The sequence below is a fragment of the Andrena cerasifolii genome, chromosome 4, assembly GCF_050908995.1.
Source record: "Andrena cerasifolii isolate SP2316 chromosome 4, iyAndCera1_principal, whole genome shotgun sequence".
NCBI lineage: Eukaryota > Metazoa > Arthropoda > Insecta > Hymenoptera > Andrenidae > Andrena > Andrena cerasifolii.
The window spans coordinates 2,101,695-2,125,315 of NC_135121.1; the positions used below are offsets into that span (position 1 = coordinate 2,101,695).

General features: G+C 37.7%; 1 protein-coding gene across 4 annotated transcripts in view; it reads right to left on the minus strand.

Annotated features, from left to right (window-relative positions):
- Nucleotides 1-23,621, minus strand: part of LOC143368056 (uncharacterized) — a 67,436-nt gene that overhangs the window by 33,461 nt on the left and 10,354 nt on the right. For 2 of the 4 annotated variants that reach the window (XM_076810424.1, XM_076810422.1), the window contains exons 4-5: nucleotides 21,867-22,081; nucleotides 1,542-1,692 (exon numbers count right to left, since the gene is read on the minus strand). In XM_076810424.1, the coding sequence (XP_076666539.1) occupies nucleotides 1,542-1,692; nucleotides 21,867-22,081 (366 nt within the window). Of the gene's footprint in view, nucleotides 1-1,541; nucleotides 1,693-21,866; nucleotides 22,085-23,621 lie in introns of all 4 variants that reach the window. The other 2 variants (XM_076810423.1, XM_076810421.1) reach the window with 1 other exon arrangement.

Consider the following 23,621-nt stretch of genomic DNA (forward strand, 5'->3'; position numbering starts at 1 on the left):
TATGCGAATACATCAGTATTCGAATACATCAGTATGCGAATACATCAGCATTCGAATACATCAGTATGCGAATACATCAGTATGCGAATACATCAGTATGCGAATATATCAGTATTCGAATACATCAGTATGCGAATACATCAGTATTCGAATACATCAGTATCCGAATACATCAGTATGCGAATACATCAGCATTCGAATACATCAGTATGCGAATACATCAGTATGCGAATACATCAGTATGCGAATATATCAGTATTCGAATACATCAGTATGCGAATACATCAGTATTCGAATACATCAGTATGCGAATACATCAGTATGCGAATACATCAGTATTCGAATACTGAATACATCAGTATTCGAATACATCAGTATGCGAATACATCAGTATTCGAATACATCAGTATTCGAATACATCAGTATTCGAATACATCAGTATGCGAATATATCAGTATGCGAATACATCAGTATTCGAATGGTATTCGAATAATAACATTCGCATACTAAAATATTCGAAGTTTATTCGTAGCACTCGAATACTTGTAAAATATTCGAATAGTCCCAGCCCTAGTTCAAAGTCAATCTTCCCAAAACCGAAGCCTACGTATGTATAAAAATATTTTACTCCACATTTTCGATTTATTTATACACAGGGCATAACCCTATGGCTGGTTGCATCACCGGTCCTCACTCAGCCCACATATAGGTACCGATATTTTCGGTTAGTCCTTACGAATCCACGTATTTGACGGTAACAGAAGTAATACTATGTTGCGAGGACTAAATTATGCGATCCATGCGTGATTCACAAGCATATGACACTCATCGGGTGTCCACGATACGTACGCACACACACATATGTAAGTACATATTAAATGTGGGAGTGACGAGCACCCTACATCTGGGGTGGATGCACCCTGCTGAGGATGCGTCGTATTATACTATATAGTGCGCGTTAACATACACACCCTGCGCCGATCAAAAAGCCGCGATCTATAGGATGAGCTACGACATCAGGCTTTTTGGTACTGCTGTGCATGTAGTAAATCCTTTATTTCGCGGACGATAACTTTTCATCGTTCGTTGAATGAAAACCGATTGATAGTAACACAGGTCGATCCAAAAAAGCTGTCATTTCATTGTAAATTCTGAAGGGAGGCATGAAGCGTAACAGTGGAGAACTTGTGGAGTTGCAGAACTTGAAAATGCCTGACGTTCACGGTCCGAGCGTATAACCAACGGTAGAATGTAGGTATATTCAAAGCATTCGACGCCGACGATCGCACGACAACAATGCTAGCTTGAATAATACAGCAAGTGAACGAGCGTATTAGAAACGAGACGGTCGCATAAATAATTCGAAAACAACCGTCAAAGTTTCTTCGATTACAAAGTTAGTTACGCTTTTGGATTCGCGAACTCGAAAGGAAGTTTTCACCACCCTCCACAGGATAATCCTATTCTCCACGGGAAAATACCGTTCTAACGATAATTTCTAGTAGGTGCACAAGGTACCCACGACTTTTTATACAACTCACCGGTATGAATGTACGTGTGCTTCTTCATGTCCGACTTCTGATGAAACCTCTTGCCGCAATATTGACAGGGATACGGTCTGGTGTCAGAATGGATCAGAAGGTGGGTGCTGAGAGTGCTCGAACGTTTGAAGGATTTTCCGCACTGTTTGCACTGCAACAAAATAAAAAGCTGTCTCGTTAAAAACATATTCACACAACCTGCAATGCGTCGCGTTGCATTATTTGTTATATTTCTTAAACCTAGAGTAGCTTCTCAGTGCTTATGAAACTCCGAGGAGTCGTGGATTTAAACAATTTTTAATTACGCAGATTTATAGCTAAGTGAGGGGAGAATTATTTCTATGTTAGGTACATAACATGTCACTATTTTTTTTTTATGATATACGAAGCATTAAATGAGGATCGTAATGATCGAATGACCACGCAATAAATGCGGTCGCGTACTTCGCCTAAGTAGTGCTCCATCAATCAAGTAGAAACTGTTTGTACAAGGCCATCCAAAAGTAATAAAATTAATTTGATAATGTGTTCCTAAGGGCCCTCCAGACGCTGATACATGTTGCAGTGAGACGTTGATACATGCATCATGATAGAGGTTTCATGAAACTTGCTTTTTGCTCACGCGCCTAGCTGGTGAGCAAGATACCAATTCCGCTTCTGTTGCTGAAACATGGAAACCGATCTACAGACGTAGCAACATGTATCATGAAACCTGTATCACGATGCATGTATCAACCTTTCGTGCAACATGTATCAGCGTCTGGAGGACCCTTTAGGTTCGTGGCAACACTCTAGAATAGCGTTCACTGTAATGGGTGATTACCCGAATGTACCTACTGATCCGTTAGGTGAGACGTGAAAGTATTTGCATTTGTTATTTTCATAATTATTAGCATAAATGAAGAAAGCAGAACAAATTTCGAGTATATAGGTAATAGCGAAATGCATGGGGTCGGTAGAGACTTCAGTAGCCGTTCTACGGATGATATTTTTTAAGGATAACTTCGTTCGAACATGGATTTATTATAGGGTAAACTGCACTAACGCTGGCACTGCACTAATCGTTGGCACTCCTGATTAAAAAGTCAAATATTAAGAAGTACAAGCTTAGAAAGTACTTTTTTACAATTTCTTATTTTTCTTTCACCACAACACTGCAAAGTCCAGTAGTTGAACCACACATTTTACATCTGACAACGCCACAAAGTGGGACAAAGGGCTGAGTTTTAGGTGTTTTTTTTAAATTTTGATAAGGGGTAGATAAGTATATTTTGTCGCTTTATAACTAAGTAATGGATTGAAATACAGATTTACTAGGTGTTGTAGGTATTTAATAGTGAATGAAATAGTCTGTTTAAACACTTCAAACTTCGTTTTTAACTACATATGTTTTTCTATATAACCTCAAATTTTAGGGTGCCAATGATTGTACTTTTATGCCTACTTTTATTTTTCATTGAATATTTTTAAAATAAAAGACTTAATAGGTACTCAAGATGTTTTATTTTAATGAGAAATCCATAATCATTGATAATAACTGAAAATGAAGACCATATAAGAACTTCACAAAAAAATATAGACATTCTAATTCGGATTTCTGCTTAGGGTGCCAATCATTGTATAGTTTATTCTATGACATTGTTATCCTGAAATAACATATGGATCATTAAATTATACAAAAATATGAAAGACCCCTAACACCCTAACTCATATGTAGGGTAAAGGTAGGTAATATGAAACGGCACGTAATATGTAACATCGTAAAATTTCGATAAAGAAATGACGAACTCTATAGATAATCGTGCATATTAAAGTCGGTATCAGATGTATTGGCCGGTGAGTTCGTTTTCGCGAGCAGCGATCGAGGAGAAATCAGCCACCACCATCTGACGATCGTGGATTTGTCAGTTGGAGTTGCGTGGCCCTCGCAGGGTATGGTGGGGTAACGGGAACGCTACTCGGCTACGCCTGAACCTAGCCGTTTGGCTGCTATTTATTCTTAGCTTAATAGTTGTGTGCGTTACGAGGCTATGCGTAGACCCATAGGAGATGAAGTTATCGAGAAAGAATCAATGTTCTGACCAATAAAACTCCTGAATTTATTCGGACCTAACGCACACCTATTCTGATGTGTGCATTTCACGCTGACAGTTCGGTTTGGCCTACACGCTAGAAGCTTGGCACTATCCCCACCACTGCTGGCTCACTCTTGTTCTGCGAAGGCAGGCAAACCGTGTGGTGAGAGAATACCCCTCACGAAACTCACCGGCCAATATATCTGATACCGACTTTAGTTCCCTAGAAACAATAGACGATCATACTGACAATTGAGCATTAGTGGGGCATCCATTATTGAAAGAGAAGCGTTATTGTTTTTTTTTTGTGGTGTGCAACACTTTTTTGGAAAGTGAATGAAATAGTTAAACATTGCAGTGAAGGTAAGTTATAAAATATTATCTTTGTATGATTTATCATTAAATATGGTTGTTTTTGGTATAATTCGTAATTTCTTATCGGAATATGTCTGTACGTAATATGGAACATATCGAACATGTTCCATATTGCGTGCGTGTTCCATAATACGATTATATTATAATATTATGTTATACATTTTTTATAATATCGTGTTACAAACACATTATTATCTTTTATTTTTTATTCTTTCCTTATTTTTTACTTATTATTATTTTTTTTTTTTTTAAAGTGGACCCAATGTGTCCGCCGCTTTCAGTGGGCACACGAAGAATGTGGGGCTTCACACGTATCATTCACGTGACCAATGTGTAGGAGACGTAGAAAGCTACAGTAAATTCCAAAAATGGCATATATTCACCATATAAAAGATTAGCAATAGTAGGTAGCAGATATGCCTACTATTTATCTCGAGTATACCGAAAACACTGTAAGAAAAATTTGTTCTAACCCATCGTATATAAATACTTTCCTACGCTAGGCTATTGTTTTGAAAACGCGTGCGTGCGGACTGAACATGGGATCCGTGCAGTTCCAAGCGCTGTGCACTATCGTAAGTTTTATTTTTTTCTTAACTGTTCCCAAAATCTCTCCACTTTTTTTAAAAAGGCACTTACTAGTGGAAGACTTAACGAATCGAATGATATTTTTTTCAAACCGGACCGTGGGTGGGAACGACGTCAAAACGCGATTTAAAACTTTGACATCGATTACTGTTAAGTTTATTAACAAATAAACAAAATATTCTATACACCGTTTGAGAAAGAATTCCTTCAGTTTTAAAATGAACCCAAGCCGGTGGCATTATCTTCAAAAATCACCGAGATATTACAGTTTAAGTGATGACGCGTCAGCCGATTTTGTTTCATTTTCGAAACTTTAACATTAAATATTTCCAAAACTATTTAACGTAGGCCGTTGAAATTCAGTATACTTTGTTTCCGCAGGGTTATCGACAAATGCTGGAATCGGTGAAACTAAATTTTTCACAAATCTCGCTGAAATGGAGCTCCATATATACGGTGCCGAGATAATTCGTCTATACGAACCTACCCCTGCACCAACTAGCCCCGGTCTCCCTTACCCAAGTAATTTACACGAGTATTATTAAATTGCCCTGCAAGATGGAAAAGATGATTTGCGCTAGATACGAGAAGGCATATCTACATTACTCGTTCGTCTATCGAAATCGGTGTGGGAGATGTTCGTGAAGAAAGACGAATGACGGGACAGTCGCGCCAGTCGCACCTGTGTTCACCGAGCCTCGGTTTTTCTCCTCGAACTTATTGTCGCATAGGCGCCAGTGCTGACAATGCTGTCGACCTAGGCGTGTCTCCTTTGACGATACGTGCATAGGTGCATGCATGGAATCGCGTACGAACTTGCTGACGCTGAATATTATTACGAGTGCGCACCGGTATCGGTAGACGCAACCTACAACTACGCATGATTCACAACCCTCGCCGATCAATAATAAGAAACGATATTATAACATTTCTCGCGGCTAATGGCGGTGGCGTAATTTCCGAAAACTAACATTTTCTCGCTCAATAATAATTATTTAACGGCGACTACATTCGCTGAATGCTCGCTCTAAATAGTCAGCAAAGGTTTGAAAAAGATACCTAAGTAGTCACCGAGTACAATTAGCAATAGAAACGATTGGTCCGCAATGTATTCGTCGCGTTAAGGGGGGAGGCCCACCTAGAAATTTTCGAAAAATTTATTTTTCAATTTTTATATTTTCCCGAAGTACATCTCGAAGATATTCCCTGAAAGTGTCAAGTTAATCCGACCAAAATTGACCAGGTTACACGCGTGTAAGTAGGTAGGTGTTCTTCGGTGTAGCGCTCAGACCTAAAACTTTAAACGCGTTTTCCTCGAAATCATGTTTTCAAAGTCGGTGACGCACATAACTAAAAAATTAATGAAGCGATTTAGTCGAGGCTTTGCAGGGTTATTTTAGGGTTAAAAATATAAGCTCTATCGGGAGCTTTTCCTTTTTTTGCCTACATTTTTTTTATACTCGAAAAACGAGCGATTTTTTGCCAAATATTTTGCTGCCATTTTGCATCAAAATCATTTTTCCAAAATCGGGCCCGATAGCGCCTAGATAATTTCATATATTATCTAAAAAAATTCGAATTTTTAAGTTTGGATGATCCTGCACCGAGCTACTGTTGTCACCGCAAAAAGCCTAAAAAAAGGACGTCTCGGGCATCGTCTATAACTCGCAAACCTTTCAATACTTTTTACCGCCAAAAATACTGAAATATCCGTAAGATGTACTCTTTCCAATAGACTAATGTTTAATAATAAAAGTTTATTGGTTTTTCTAGAAAAAATTCCCAAAGAAGCATGTTGTTTTGACCGTTCTAGGTAGACCTCCCCCCTTAAGGGGGGAGCCTGGTGTAGCGGGTCGAAGAAATCGATTTTTTTTTTTGCATAAATCAATAGTTGAACATCACGACAATATGTTCCCAAAGCCGCAAAACGAAATTCGAAAAATTAAAGCGGATATAGCCGGTTTTGCTACGGAGCGCCAGGCTACCACAAAACTTGAAATGTGTTTTTCTCGAAACGACAGTTTTATACTTTGCGGGCAATGTAACTAAAAAAATATTCAACCAATCGACTTGGCCTTGTGCACGGATATTTGTGAACATTTTCTTCATAGTACTAAGTTATTAGTATAATGATATTGTTTAAATAAATAACTTTTTTTTAGACATTTAAGGCAAAATTTCGTTGGAAACAGTGAACTTTTTATTCAAGAGGCCGCCATTTGTTCATTTTGCATCTTTTAAGTTTCAAATTACTTCATTCTGTGCGTACACTCATAAACTAAAAGAAAATTGTTCGATTTTTGGTTTCAGATGAAACCAAAAGATGCTACGTTGCCCGCAGTGCAATAATTGCGTCGCCAACGGACTGGGCATAACTTTGTTATTTGCCGCTCTTTTTTAATAATTTTTTTTTGTTATATACCTTAACCTGTTAATACAATATCCTGAAAGTTTCAGAAAGATCTATCAAATACTTTCTTTAAAAAAAATTCCCGAAAAATGCCTCGATTTTCATTTAGTTACACCAGGCTCCCCCCTTAAGGGGGAACACCACTGTGACGGCCGGAAAAGTAAGCCATTCTTAAGAATTTTTTTCCAGGAATAATATACAGTTTTCATAGAAAAATTTGATTACCTACCTTTAGAACGCTGTCTTAAGAGACTATACGGAAAAAAATAAATAGGGAAACATCCATAAATTTTAATATATTAATTAATCTTCTAGACCCCCCACGCGAGCTGGTCGAAGGTGTAACTATGGAACAGGAGGTCCGAAATCAAATTTCTTTTTTTTTTATAAACTATATAAGTGTAGTTTCCGTTGTACGTACCAATTTCTTAAACAAATTATTTTTGTAAAAATGGTGCGCCTTAGAAGAAAAGTTTCGAAAATCCGCGAATAAGATAGACAGCTCTTCGCGCGTATTTAAAAAAATTTGTTTGCAATCAAAGAATCCGTACGTACAACGGAAACTACACTCATATAGTTTATAAAAAAAAATGAAATTTAATTTCGGACCTTCTGTTCCATAGTTACACCTTCGACCAGCTCGCGTGGGAGGTCTAGAAGATTAATTAATATATTAAAATTTATGGATGTTTTTCTATTTATTTTTTTTATACAGTCTCTTGAGACAGCGTACTAAAATTAGGTAATAACAATTTTGTATGACAACTGTAAATTATTCATGAAAAAAATCTTGAAAATGGCTTACTTTTCCGGCCGTCAGTGATGTTACCCCTTAAATAAACACGTGGAGGCACGTGATATAATGCAGGTATCCCAAATTCAGAAACTGTAAACATGTCACTGGCTCTCGATTCGTCGGTGGTGTAGAAGATGGTTTCATTTGGTCATTGAACGTACCGGCAGAAAATGAAATCCAATAAGACTCGACTTGTTTTTTGTAACGAGCGATGCTTCTTCGAAGAAACCTCGAAACGGACGATTTATATGCTCTTCAGAAGCCATTACACGTCCTACGGTCTCCCAAAGGGACACGCGAACGAGTTTCGGTGAATTTCTTCTATGTTGTCCAAATGCAGTAAGCACTGCGTCACAAGGTGCATTCAGGATAATGCGGGGCAATACTACAGTTGACGAGCAACAATTTCAGATGCTCGAGAGATATCACATTCCGCGAAGGAGTTCTCAATATGATTGTTACGAGACATTAATTCATCGAGTTAAGCATTGCCATGTTTTGCTGTTGAAATATAAATATGTAGATATGTAGTACTTCTACTCACGAATTTACTTCTCTTTCACTCATCAAACGTTATCCATCACCCATTTTATTTGCCTCAAGGTATTAGACGAGACAGGAAAATAAGAATTTCGAATCAGCATTATTAACTAAGGTCACTGTCTTCTAGCTTTGTATCCGTGCATCTAAAGAAGTTGCAAGGAAAGACAAATAACCAATTGTTCGATAATTTGACGACACCTACGCGTGTTGATAATTTAACAATGAATTTATGATACCTATGCAGGTACAGTGACTCGCATTAATATTCGGACACTTTTTAAAATCGCATAACTTTTTTAGAATCAGTCCAAACGACTTGAGTTTTTTTTAGAAGCTAGAAGGATTAGTTTGCTAAATGACGTATTTGGTCGTTTTGAAAAAAAATGTATTTAGTCGGAATAGCGAAAAAAATAGTAGAGGTCGATTTTTAAACTTCGTTTTGTGAGTTTGTAATGAAAATTAAAAAAAAAAAACAGTTTGTAGATTGCAGTAAGTTGTATACGTGCCTAAAATTTCATCAAAATCCGAGCTACAAACGTTTAAAGATCGCAGAATAAGGTCGAGAATCGCTGATTTCGGGAATTTTCACGATTTTCGACCTTATTCTGGATTTTTTGAATTTTCATTACAAGCTCGCAAAAAAAAGTTTAAAAATCGACTTTACTATTCTTTTCGCTATTCCGACCAAATACATTTTCTTTCAAAATGACGAAACGCGTCAGTTAGCAAACTAATCCTTCTAGCTTCTGAAAAAAACTCAAGTCGTTTGGACTGATTCTAAAAAAGTTATGCGATTTTAAAAAATGTCCGAATATTAATGCGAGTCACTGTATATTCTCGTAGACAATGACACAAAATGTTGAAATATATATTCTGAAGCCTGCGTAAATTAGTACCTATTTAATTGAACGTACCTTCACAGTATAAAATGAAAATGACGCGAGTCAATTACTTAGGTACCCTAAACTGGGGGAACATTGGCATGTTTTTGGAACATTTTGCTATATAATATAAAAATTAACATTTTTACATTTGTTTTAAGTATCCTATCATAACATCGCATCTTTTGTGAACGCACTACAAGTGTCAAAATGCAGAAATTTTTTTGTCCTTATCCTTCTTTAATACGTGTTAAATACCTGTCGATGTTACCCCGTGACCGGGTAACATTGGCACATCATATATAAATAGCACTAAAAAGTTAAAGTTTCACCACATCTGAACTTACATTAACACTTAAATTTGTTTTTTTTTTTATATTCAATGAACTTTATTTTAAATTTGTTTTACTTCATTATTTTTTTTATTTTTTTAATTAACATTTTTAAATTTGGTTTAGGTATTATAACATTGCATCGTTTGTGATGGTAATACAAGTGTGAAAATATATAAAAAAATTTCCTTTTCCTTTTTAATAGATGTTAAGTAGATGCCAATGTTCCCCAGGTTTGCGGCACCTACTTCTATTTTTCTATATCTCTGATATAATCAATCTGATGTCTTGTATTTGAATTACAAAATGTAGTCTGATCGGTACTAATTAAATTCGTATTTGATTCTATAAGAACATGCAAAGTACGCAAGTTATACAAATACGACGAGGGAGATTCGTGAGGGAATAACGTTCTGCCGTGCGAAGCTTCATTTTCCGGAAGAATGACTGAAAATAAATCCAATACGCGCGTACCTGAGTGACACTTGGCGTAACGACTCTCGCTGCAGACTGTTACTATCACTTTTCCTGTACAGCGTAGGCGAAAAAAATGTCAAGGTTTGTTTACTATCAGGATTATTGTACGTTCTATGGGTAGGTACAATCAACTATCAGTCTCTACCGTACAGGCGATATGCCGCGAACAGTATCGAGGAGCATACGAATATGTTTCCTGTGGGTATTGAGAGCATGTAATACGAAACGTATCTGCTCTGAGAAAATCAGATGGGTCTGCGGAGAGATTTTTTTTTAACTGTCAGATAAATATTTATAATAAATAAGTGATTGAGATCGTCTGTAGGGAATGCTGTTACGCCAAGCATCAGTCACGTGCACTCGTATTCCATTGATTTTGAGAGTCATTTTTCTGGAAAATGAAGCTTCGCGTGACAAAAAGTTATTCCACCGTTTCGACCTAATTTTGGGCCGTAGAATTTCCACCATAGTGTACATGGCTGTATTATAAGAAAAACACACGATGGCTATTATTTTGTGGCTAGAATTTTTGTTAGGGTAATCTGGTAACACGTGTTCCTTATGAAACTTATTGTCTTTCAGGTGAAACATTTTTTCGGAGGCAGTTGAAATATTGTACTAACCAATGCGACGACTACTGTACACCCGAGTAGTTTTTCTGTTTCTTCATCTTGACTATCATATTTTATTTTCAACTTTTTCAATTGAATGTAATGCAAATACATTTGTCTCCTACATGTCATTTTCTTCTGTCTTAGAGAAAGAAATATCTGAAGCATTATTTCCATGACATCTTCAAGTTAACATTTTCATAATTGTAATCTTGAAAAAGTTCCACTCACCCACAATAGTGTCCTAATGATAAAACATATTGTTTTCGTCGTACCTAACGGTTCCCTAAATACCAGGTTATAAGCGGATTTCGTTTATCAGAAAACTTACGTAGCGTAATAAAATAAAAACAGATATTCATAAGTACAAGGAGATACCTTCATACAGTACACCCAGCAAAGGTACGGTTTAGTAAGGTTGCTAAATAATTCAGGGTAACTTTTTAAGAGAGTGAATGAGCCCCTACAAAGAAACATAATTATTTTCCTTCAATTGTCAATAATAAGAAAAATGTTTAACCATGGGTCGAATGAAACTGTTAACTTTTATAAATAAAATATATTTATCTGATTTTTAACTTTTAAATCATTTCTTTCCCGTCGTTTAACGATTATTTTATATTCGATTAATAAAATTTATGGAGGATCATATGCTTTTGAACAAATATTTAAGGATAAAATATAAAAGTTAGGAATATGCTTTTAATTGGTGATATTTAATTTAAGGGTTTGGAAGCACGATAAATATAGACAAGGAAGTACATTGTGATTTTCATATAATTAATTATTACCAGTGCACGGTAAAGGTTTCAACTTCAGATCTGTCTATCCCGGCACTGTTTCAGGAAATCTGCTTGCCACAACTCTAACTTTTTCAAGGCACAATAAACGTTCCTATTTAAATAGAACTTTTTGCTACTTTCAAGAAACTAAAAGTTTCTTGTTTACCCAAAAATGTATCGAATAAAAGTTTCAGTTAAAACACTGCATAGAAAAGATAATATTGTTCGAGAATCGCTCAAAGGTTTATGTTCAAAACAAACTACTTAAGTTCGGAATTCGCTTCGTACTTCGTTGCAGCAATAATTCTATGTCCGCCCCGTGCAATGTTGCACGGCAACGTTGCAGCAACGTTACAGCAACATTGCGCTGCAAGCATACAACATTGCAAGGTTGCTGCAACGTTCCTGCAATGTTGCCGCAACGAAGTGTGCTGTATGGGGGGTAATCTAATTTGAATTTCTGTATTTTCTTCTAAATCTTCATAAAGGTGTGACCACATTGACGAGGTTCTCCTGACGAAGATGAGTCTGAAACTCCGACCTCATTGGGGCTGTTTCGAATTATGTATAATTAACCCTTCGTGGTCATACGGGGTGTATCGAACCCCTGGCAAGTTTCGAGTTCAAATGTCGCGCCTTTACGAATTCGAAATGTGACTTACAATTAGTGCGCCATCTACCGTTAGTTTTTTCTTTAGTTCTTTGGATCCACCAAATTTTATTCAATGCAAGTAAAAGTTTATATACCCTGTAATTGTTTTCAGTGATTTATTCAGAAATATATATATATATTATGTGTTATGTACAGATGACATATAATTAATTTTATATTATAAGAACTTATTTTTATTTTGGACATTGTATTAATACACCCCGCTAAAGAGGTTTAGTTTATTTCTATCGAATAAATAACCATGCTTATATGCCAATCTTCGTTTTCATTTCTCTAGAACATTGAACACTTCCTATTTCAGAATAAATACCTTCGTTGCCACGCCCACCACTAAACTACTTTTTTCCTGGAGTATATGCCTTTGCCAATAGCTCTGTAAACTTTTAGACCTTAAGGTTTAATATTAATATTAAAAATTAAAAATCACTTCGTTCCACAACTACCTATTTCTTTAACTACCAATTTCACCATGTCGAAATTTAAATTTCTAAAAAAAGACTATTATTAGAGCATGATTGTATATGTATTACGAATGTGCAATTGTCACTGAAAAGTTACAAGATTAAAAAATACGAAAATGGTAACTAAAAAATGAAGCTGGGTACACTGAAACCCGTGTAACCAACTGGTGATTATAAGGAGGTGTGACCAGAAATGGTTAACAGCTCTGCCCTATCCATTGATCTACCATGAAGATTTAATAGAAAATATAGAAGTTTAAATTTTCATTAACCTTTAGCGGGCCGGACTGTTTTCATTGAAATTGTACATTTTATTTACTTAAAATTTATGCATATATACCACCAAATGGCAAAGTATCCAAATTCTTAGGTGGCCACTATAGTGGCCCTCTAAAGGTTAATATCAGTGTGTACTGAACGTGCGGGGTAAGATGGACAAAACTTTTCCGGTACAAGTGATCGTTCGAATGGACCTGATCGATTAGAAAGCGGCATTTTTCAAAAACGTCCCCCATTCGAAGTGTTGATGTTTTGCTCATAAATCATTGCATAGAATTTATGGACATCTTAAAACTAAATCGTGTTAGTAAATAATTGGAGTGAAAATATAAATAGGTATAACTCTGATCAGAATTAGATTTCGGTGGATGGATACACGTATAAATACGTGCAAAATATAAATTCGTCTCATTTTCACTTTGATCACAGAGGATCTATGCACGCCCATGGATCGCGTTGCCCCATTAAAAACGACCTTAATGAACCCTTTGACAGTTCAGCGCGCTGTTCACAGCGCTGTGCGGAAGAAACGTGTAATATAAATAACAATATACCTTGCAAATCTTTTACAACAATTATTACCTACTACTCGTTTCGAACATAAAAACATAGGGTAAAATTTGTGTATTAAATAATAATGTTTGGTTTATTGATATTAACGGATATGTAGACAAAGGATTGAAGGTTTGTTCTACATCATTTTCGTTGCTTTATTTCAAATGGGTTGACTGAAGGAGGCTCCAAACGAAACTATGATCATCTCACCCGGACTTACCCTACATATTGTTTTAAGTGGTTATTTGTTACGCACTGTTAAATGGTAAAGTATGCTAAACACATTTCAAACAATCTGCGCATTTTTAAAGGGTGCTGCATGTACTTTGTATGCTATACATACAGTGACTCGCATTAATATCCGAACACTTTTTAAAATCGCATAACTTTTTTAGAATTGGTCCAAAGAACTTGAGTTTTTTTCAGAAGCTAGAAGGATTAGTGTGCTACCTGACGCGTTTCGTCGTTTTGAAAAAAAAATGTATTTGGTTGGAATAGCGAAAAAAATAGTAAAGGTCGATTTTTAAACTTTTTTTGTGAGCTTGTAATGAAAATTCAGAAAAACCCGTTTGTAGATTGCAGCCTAAAATTTCATCAAAATCGGTTAACGTTGCTCCGAGTTACAAATGTTTAAAGATCGCAGAATAAGGTCGAGAATGGGTTTTTTTGAATTTTCATTACAAGCTCACAAAAAAAAGTTTAAAAATCGACCTTTACTATTTTTTTTCGCTATTCCGACCAAATACATTTTCTTTCAAAACGACCAAATACGTCATTTAGTAAACTGATCCTTCTAGCTTCTCAAAAAGCTCAAGTCGTTAGGACCAATTCTAAAAAAGTTATGCTATTTTAAAAAGTGTCCGAATATTAATGCGAGTCACTGTAGGTACGTCAGACCTGGGCACATCTTCCCCACAGTCACCACACGACCCCCACTACTATATACAGTCTACCAGTTACTCCGCTATTAACCACTCCATATCCTCGTACCGTGCTTTATCTCGCCCGACTGCGAATATGCCTAGTTACATACAGTATGTCCGGTTCGTTTGTATTCATAGGAAAATGGTTTGCTGTGATGGAGGAAGATCGATACACTATTAGGATTTGCGTTTAAGCTATTATTTACAGAGATTTCAATATCAATGTATTTTTTTTTTCAAATGAAACTGCATACTCTTATTATTGCCACTTTTGAGATAACACGTTATGAGTAAAAGACGCTAACCGGACTGTAAATTTGCCGCGAATATTCATAAAAGTATCCAGCAAATTATTGTTTCAAAACATAGGGTAACTCGGGGTAATATGCCACTTCTCAATAATGTTTTAAATAATGCGCAGACGCCGTTACCATTTGCACTAATTCCGTTGAATTTAGTGTAACTGCTAAGACGACAATAGATTTTGGCTTTTACCTTCTTTTATTTTGAGTAAATCCTGGTAAGTTATAAAAGCATCGTCTTGATTTAATTTCAGACTGTAACTAGAATGCAGATTATACATTTGTGTGAACAGTTATACAAAAAAATCAATAGATTATGACAAAGTAGACTAACAAACGAATTTTACAACCTCTCGCACATCCGTTAACACTATGCACTTTGTGGAGAGATTTTCAATCCTTCGTTTTATGACTATGCGGAGTAATGTGCCACATGTTTGTCGGTGTAATATGACACAAACTCATATTTTTATAACTCTTTCTATTTAATGCCATCGAGTTGTTTCTTTGCATTAGAACCATGCCTAAGAAGTATGTGCGAACTTCAAACCGCGCTGTTTGGTCAGACGAAAGTTTAAAGGAAGCCATTCGAATGGTGAAGGAGGCTCGGACTACAATATAGAATAAATTTTGAGGATGTAGATATTTTTTATGACAATTCGACTGATGCAGAAAATGTGCAACTAGTGTGCAATATGTGAACTATATTATTACGATAAAAAAGGACCTAAATGTGACCGGGTAAAAACTACTTGTTGCAAAAAGTGGGTCCATGAAGACTGCGTCGAGATTGGGGACTGTTTAGTTTGTTAGAAATAGTTTTTTTTTCAAATATATTTTACGTTTCATTGAGTTGAAATGTTTGCTATTAGTTACTAATAGCTTGAATAGTTAAAAATATTGTCGATTCTGAAAAATTTGAGTGATTAGTTCGCACTTCATAGCTTGTGGCATATTACCTCAGACCTTGTGGCATATTTACCCACCACTTGGGTAATATGCCACTTTCGAGGACTTTTATATTTGTACGTTTCTCATTGAACTATAAAACTTAGATATCTTTACTTATTAGTAAATATACAGAATTAGTTACACTTTCATATGGTTTTATCTATTTCCCTGTATCTACCTATACTTGTGAGATATTGCGTCTCAAAGTTAACCGTGGCACATTACCCCGAGTTGCCCTACGCATCGTTGAACGCATCCTGAAAAGCGTACTAAACCGGCAATAATAAAAACATATAGTTCCATTCAAAAACATTACATTGACATTGAAATCTCCGTAAATAATAACATAAACGCAAGTCCGAGTGTTCTATTAAGTTTCCTCAATCAAATCAAACTACGACACTTTCGTATGAAACATTTTTTCGCTTTTCCAATAATTCGACAAACTACTGTACTTACACGCAACGACCCACGTGGATGTGGTGGGGGCCGCTGAGAAGTGGGGAAATAAGTTGCATGCGGATCGCGGTCCGCAAGTTGCACAGGCCTGCTGTACCTACGTTATACCTACGTATGAGAACCCACCCGGTCGTATTTGCGTACACGCTAGGAGACACTGTTATTTTCTTGATAAGTATGTACAACGCGTAACCTTGGGGTCATTTTCAACTCTTTACTAAATTTCACCGAACACAATGCGACCACACGTAGCACGCAATGCGATCGAAATCCGGGGTCTCGTATAAAGATCTACTGATAAAATCCATCAATGCGTAGAACTTTGTGCGCAATGGTTCCGAACCATCCACAATACCTATAGGTGCCTACATACCTAGTATCTATTGGGCACATAACTATGCAAGCTTACAATATTAATAGGTGCACGAAGAAACGCAGTTACTCGATTATCCGAGCCACGATTGATTCGAATACTGAAGAATACAGGCTCCATCGTGCATATCTGGAGATTATGAAAAGAAATGTACCGAAGGGCTTGGTTTCCGTGTTGTTGACCTCGGCGAATTACGGACAAGTCGGGAAGAAACGCTGCAATTCCAGAAAAATTTTGAGGCCCGAACGGAAAGAGACACGGCCCGGTTTCGTGGAGGGGGGGGATGGGGACTTTTGTCGGCCGGAATCAGGATCGTATGACGCGCGTGTGCCCCAGATATCCTAATATGTCCGCTCGCTGTTACGTGTCGCGCGTAAAACTGTGGCCAAGCGAGTTTCTACTTCCATTCAATCAGCCATAATTGCGCCCCATTGCCTTTTGTCGAGTTCCGACATTCGTCAAACGTTTGACCCGCTTCTTCATCGCTTCACGGTACACTTTAGGGCATTCGCGCCACCGCGTAACTCCCATCGCGTGACTTCGTTGGATTTCTCTTCGTATGCAAATACTCGATTTAAAGGAGCTTCGCAGTACCTACGCGAGACGGATGCTTTTCTACAACGGAACGGCCCGATCAGAAACGGAAGAAGCTTTAATTGTCTGCGCTCATCGCCCAGGACGCGTTTCAATATCGAGGAATCAACCTGCGTCGTCAAATTAATGCCACTGCTCAGAGAACGATTCTACTGAATTTAAAACTATGTTGTAGGTACCTATGGTTGTACGGCCTAGATTTTTTAGGTTATAACTAATCGGAACAAGTGAGTAATGAGTTTATTGTGTAAAAAAAGTATCCGGAATTTATCATTTAAAGTGTTCCGCGATTTTTACAATGGAAGGAGCTGTCGAGCAAATAATTTGTCTAAAATTTTGCGTTTCTAACGAAATTTCTTATGCCGCAATCTTGCAAAAAGGCTATGGGGAGTCGTGCCTCTCAAAAACGTAGGCGTACGAATGGTATAAGGCATTCAACCAGGGCTGAGAAGATGTTCAGGATTTGCCGCGTTCCGACCGACCGTCCACGGCTTCGACTGACGACAACATCGAAGAAATCAAGAAAATGGTCATCGAAAATCGTCGCTTGAATGTTAGAGAGGTGGCTCATGAAGTGGAAATGCCTCACATGTCCGTGGATAACATTTTGACTGAAGTTTTGAGCCGAAAGTGCTGAATTTTTTGCAAAAAGAGGATCGAAAAGTGGTTGCTGAAGAGATGATTTCGCGAGCTTCGAAATCTCTTCTATTCACTAGATATGGCCCCGTGTGACATTTTTATATTTCCTAAATTCAAATTACCACTTCGGGGAAGGCGTTTTGAGTCGATTAAAGCCATAAAATAGATTTCGCAGAAGGAGCTGAAGACTATACCTTCTTCAGCGTTTGCAAAATCTTTTGGAAACTGCGAGAAGCGCTGGCGTATGTGTGTTGCCTCAGATGGGGTCTATTTTAAATGCGACATAATAAATTTTGATGAATAAATACGTACTTTGTGTTTTATTTACAAATTCCGGGTACTTTATTTACAATGGTACCTACTGTATGCATAACGTCACGTTGGGATACGTAGTTGCGTGCATTGTACGCCTCTTTATCTCTTATTGTTATATAATCATAAATTTACAAGTCTAGATTATGATAGTTATATAATATTTACCTTTTGCTAGTTTCTCTAAATTTCAAGTTTTGAGCATTAAATATGTATAATTAAGCATCACTATTTGGCCACAAGTAGATGTCATCCAAACCTATTTCACTAGATCACAATCCCAATTACTCCCAGTTTTTACGTAGACCTTGTTGAAGGAATAATCCTGTTACCTCTTAGTGTCATGTATTTTTTAAGCACAACTTCATTACAATAAAAATTAATACTATTTGTTGGACCGTTTTTCGAAGCTGAACTATAGACTTGATAAAATAAAATTCTGGGCACGCTAACAAGGGAGTGCACAAGATTCGGATCATGGGATTTAATTAAAAGCTTGCATACTGTTACTACTCATAGTAATGAGTTAAATACACAGGAGTGCAATGCCCCAAATTATGCAAAGAAATCAAATACGTAGAAATCATAACGTTGTACCTTTTCCAAATGCTGAATGTAAAAATCTTTGACAGAGTGTTTGGGAGTACTATTCTGCTAAAAGTTTAGATTTTTACCTATTGTTATCATAGTAAGACTCAGTGGCGGATTTAAGAAAAAAGGCCCAGGTGACAAACGTTCTGAGGGGCCCATTTTTTGGGGGAAATAAAGAGGTAGTTTACTAAAAACAGGCTAAGTGTAGTAGTACAGAAAAAAATATAGCGTTTGGTTAAAATCGTAATTGTTTTTAAGATCGGGCCCTAGGGCTTCTGGGCAGGGGCCCATTTTTCGGAAAATGAAGAGGTAGTTTACTAATCACGGGACAAGTGTAATAGTACGAAAAAAATGTGTTTGGATACCTATACCTAATCATAATTTTGTTTGGGTTACGGGGCTCTAAGGGGGCCTCTTGTGCAGGGGCCTAGGCGGCAACTGCTCATCAGCCGCCCTGTTAAATGCGCCACTGGTAAGACTACACGCTTGATAGTGTAACCTTTAGCAAAGCAAATTAAAGGATCTATACTAGATCTATAAATCTACGTTTACGACAAAACGAGACTGATTTCATTGAAAATAAATAGATATGCATATATATATATACATATGCCTACAATTACTCTAGGTATAGAAAGCAGTTGAATTGCCACTGAAACTGAATCACGGTTTCGTTTTTACGTATGTGTTAGTATACACATATGTGCCAAACTTTTGGAAAAAAGCAAACTTTGAAAAATTAGACTTACTTTTCTCATAGATTTTTTTGCAGTGCGCCCTACGTATACTGTAGGTACAAGGTGTTCGGTTACAGATAGTAGAAAATGAAATGGATTATTCTACGCGACGAGATAAGGCGAAAATGAAGAGTAAAGAAACTGCGGTGAAGGCTACGTTTTTATTTATAATTGTCTAAAAATTTGAGTAAGGAACATCTGAAACACGGCAATTCGGCTATCACGGACGCGTGTTGCGTAGGTCAGTAAGGCCTCGTACAGCCGCCGTAAAACACCGACGCATTTGTCACTACTACGAGGAGGTTGCCTTGCTATTCATGCGTCTTTGGCTCTGATAGCGGCTGAACGCAACGCAATGCGACCTGCTGATCGCCGCATGACCGTTTTTGGGCATTTCTCACCCGAGGTTTCAAAGATTAAACTAACAATCGAAGCCTCCACCGCAATTCCGTTACCCCGCATAGAGCTCTCCCATTTCACTTTCTACTATCTGTTGCCGAACAGTCTGTGTGTACCTATCTGTGCACAATTTGAATGGAATTTCAGATCGAAATCATGCGCACGCCCTTTGTATGCACGCCCCCAAGGATTTTTCCTTTTCGTGTTTGACGCTCACGTGTAAACTGCACGATGTACTTGTGGGTAGTACAACAACAGTTAGCGCCCGCGGATCGATACACAACGAAATAATTTCCGACTTGGCGCGACAATATGTAGTGACTATGGGTGAAATTATTCGAGTGCGGTTCCATATATAGTTCACCACTCTGCCTTTTATGAGTTCGAGGGTGTCGAGCCAGTAAAAGCATGAAACGAGTGTTGACGAAGCTGGTAAGCCGGACTTCGGGAATGAAGCTGATCGGTAGAGATTTCTTAGAATGATACCACATGCATTCTCTGAAAAACTCTCACCACCTTATCACTTGACGATTTAAGTCCACTTCGTCATATCACCCCTCCCCCCCCCCTCCTATCCTTTTGAATTATTTTTTTTTGTTTCAAGAAAATAATTTTTTTTTCTCTACGCTACTGTGTGAAATGCAAGGTTTGTTAAACTATTCTTCGTATGTTTTCTATTTACAAAAGCGATACCGAAGAACATTCGAGCGAAATGGGACATGAAATTCCTTAAGGGGCGAGACCACTGTAAAAAATCGGAAAAATCGATTTTTGTTGTTTTTCACATCTTCTGAAAGACGTGCATTTCAAGAATGCTCTCCCCAAATTTTATGAAGAAATTCGCAAAATTGACGGAGATATGGTATTTTCCGTGAAGCGGTGTGAAGCGCGCGACTGACAAGGCAACACCGCGAACCCGGACTCACCGATTGGAACGCAACTTTGTGGGTTTTTAGAGTGACTCGAAACAAGAACAACGGTGTGTTTCATTTGGACCCTATCGCCCTTTAAGGGGGTGAAAACTAACCTCAAAGTCAAATTGGCACTTCCACTTTTTCGCGTATAACTCTCAAAATACAGCAGACACAAAAAAATGTTTTAAACAAAAGTTTAATGGCGCAATAAGCGCTATAAACTTGCGTTAACAAAATTTTGAAAAGAGTATTTTTCGTCAGGTATATATATATTTTTTAACTCTTTTCAAAATTTTGTTAACGGAAGTTTGTAGCGCTTATTGCACCATTAAAGTTTTGTTTGAAACATTTTTTTCTGTCTCATGTACTTTGAGAGTTATACGCGAAAAAGTGGAAGTGCCAATTTGACTTTGAGGTTAGTTTTCACCGCCTTAAAGGGCGATAGGGCTCAAATGAAAGACACCGTTGTTCCTGTTTTGAATCACTCTAAAAACCCACAAAGTTGCGTTCCAATTGGTGAGTCCGGGTTCCCTTGTGAGCCGCGCGGAACATTGAACGCGTTTTCCTCAGAATTACATTTTTCAACCGCGTTGACAGTCTACAGAGAAAACTATACGTTCAATTGACATGAGCCAGGGCATTTATTGTACGGAAAACCTGTCGCTATTACGTGACGATCAGCTTTTTTCAATTAACGACCTGCTTGTATTTTTTTATCAACATTTCCCCAATTTTGTACCCCAAAAACATTAATTTTTTCCAGTGGTCCGCCATTTTGTAATTTTTTGCGATTTTGACTTTCTTTTATCGTCACGTAATAGAGATATGCTTCCAATTTCTAAATACTTTTGTCTTTTTGAATTCGGATTAACCATGTGGCCTAGGCACTGTCAACGCGACAAGCACGATTTTGCCGCAGGGCAAATTTTGACGAAGAGTATACAGAAAACAGATTTATGATTTTGATTGAAAAAAAAATTTTCTTACCCTTCGATAAGCACATATTAACTATACTAAGCGATACATTGATTTACTTGCGTTGTTTGGTTGAAAAAAAATTCCCGAAAACACCCTTACTTTTCAGACCATTACAGTGGTCTCCCCCCTTAATGTAAATGTTTCAATTTTTTTTTTTAATATTTCCCGATTTACGATCGATCATGAAATTCGCTATCGCGTTACACTACAACTGATAGTAGGTATAGTTGAACGTGTGTCACAAGAACGTGTAATTGGGAAAGTTAAAAAAAAAATTTAACGCGTTTAAAAAGGATCATAAAATATTAGACTCACCTGGAAAGTCCTTTCCGAAGAAGAGGGCGGCGTCAGTGGCGAATGATGAATTTGCCGCGTGATTACAGGTGTCAAAGACGGACTTGTTGCAGATGGCACGCTGGTTTCCTTAGCTTCTCTCTCGCAAACCGTTCCTGGGGACCAGATCTCACTTTTTCGTCCAGCACTAGACGAAACATCGCTGGGTTTAGTGCTCAAATTCAGCGGTGCTTCATCTTCTGAAACATACGTTTAAAAAATTCGGTGCAGAATTTTCTCGAAGCTCAAGTGACAGGGGTACATCCTGCGAATTAAATTTTTCTTACTCGAAATGATTTTATCAGATTCGGGACACAGAAGCTCGTCGAGTTGTTCTCGTATTCATCTACACATGTGCGTTCTCATTACCAAAATTTCAACCGAAAATATTCCTACGCTCTAGTTGATAATTTGTGAAGTATATGCACGTATCAGAGAAAACAAATGCAATGTATAGCGATCCTCTTCTGACGAATGTATATTTCGTAAAAGTATTTTATTATTCCAACAAAAACCCAATGCGTTATCATTCTACAAACTGCGCAAAAAGCTCGTCACGTAATCGCTGGTGATTATCGAAATCGGGACGTTGTGTGTACTGTAGGTAAACTGAGGAAGCCAGAGACCGGGATGCGCATGCCTGAAGAGAGAAGTGGGGAAGCAGGCGGAGTCGAGCAGATCCCGACTGGCCCGCCGTGTCGGTCCCCGCGCTTCACTCGTCACGACTTCTAACCCCGGTGTCCTACCTGAAGGTACATGTGAGCTTTAGCTACATAGGTCAAAGCTGCGATGTGTTCCCCGGAGTGTCCGGTGTTCCGCTATTGCGCCATGGTGGCTACCATAGTGTTTTAGTGGGTAAAAGCCCCACACTACCCTGCTTCTCACCCAGGGGTCCCACAGTATTTTTTGAAGATCTCATCACGTTAAAAAAGTGGTGGGACGGGGAGATAATAACAGCATAATACTGGGTAACTGCCAATTGTTTAAATACATTTCAAGCTTCTCTTCTGTCCGAAGCTTTTTCCTACTCCTCCTGAGTGGTCTCAGGCTTGCTCAGTTTACGTAGGGTCATTCCGGGAGAGACGCACCACTTCCTGTTCCGGCCACACTACATAAGTGGCAGCATTGTTTCAACGCTTAAGACGCGTATTCTTATCCACAAACATAACCTTATTGAACGAATCAGATCGATCGTGCGGTTTAAGTTCATTAAAATTGAAAAAACTTTTCGTTGTGCTGGATTTTAGGCGAAAAATTTGTGTGAACGGTGAGTAAATTGGATTCGTTCCGGAGTGCTCGAAATGGCTCCACGAAACATGTACTATGTATCCTCGCCTCTGTAATATGTGTAGAAGAGGAAAAAAAGAATGAAAGTAGGGAGAAGAGGGTACCAATAAGTAGGTGCATCGCCCCCGAATCTGAAGTGCGTCTCTCCCTCAGGTCTGGGGTTAGATGTACTTTTTCGAAGTTTTTTTAGAAAGCGTATTTTAATATTAAAATAAGGTTTTTATATATTTAATATGTTATTTTGTGAAAGGGATTGAAATAAGCAATCAAGCTACATTTACCTAAATTTTCAGTTGTATTTATTTAAGACTTTATAAGCAATCGAAATGACCCTATAGGTGGACCAAGCAATGTATTGGGATTCAACCCAGTGACCTAAAGCCTTGCAGTCAGACACTTTCATTTTGCTACCCCAATCACAGACAGTTCATGTAATTGAACAACTGAAAA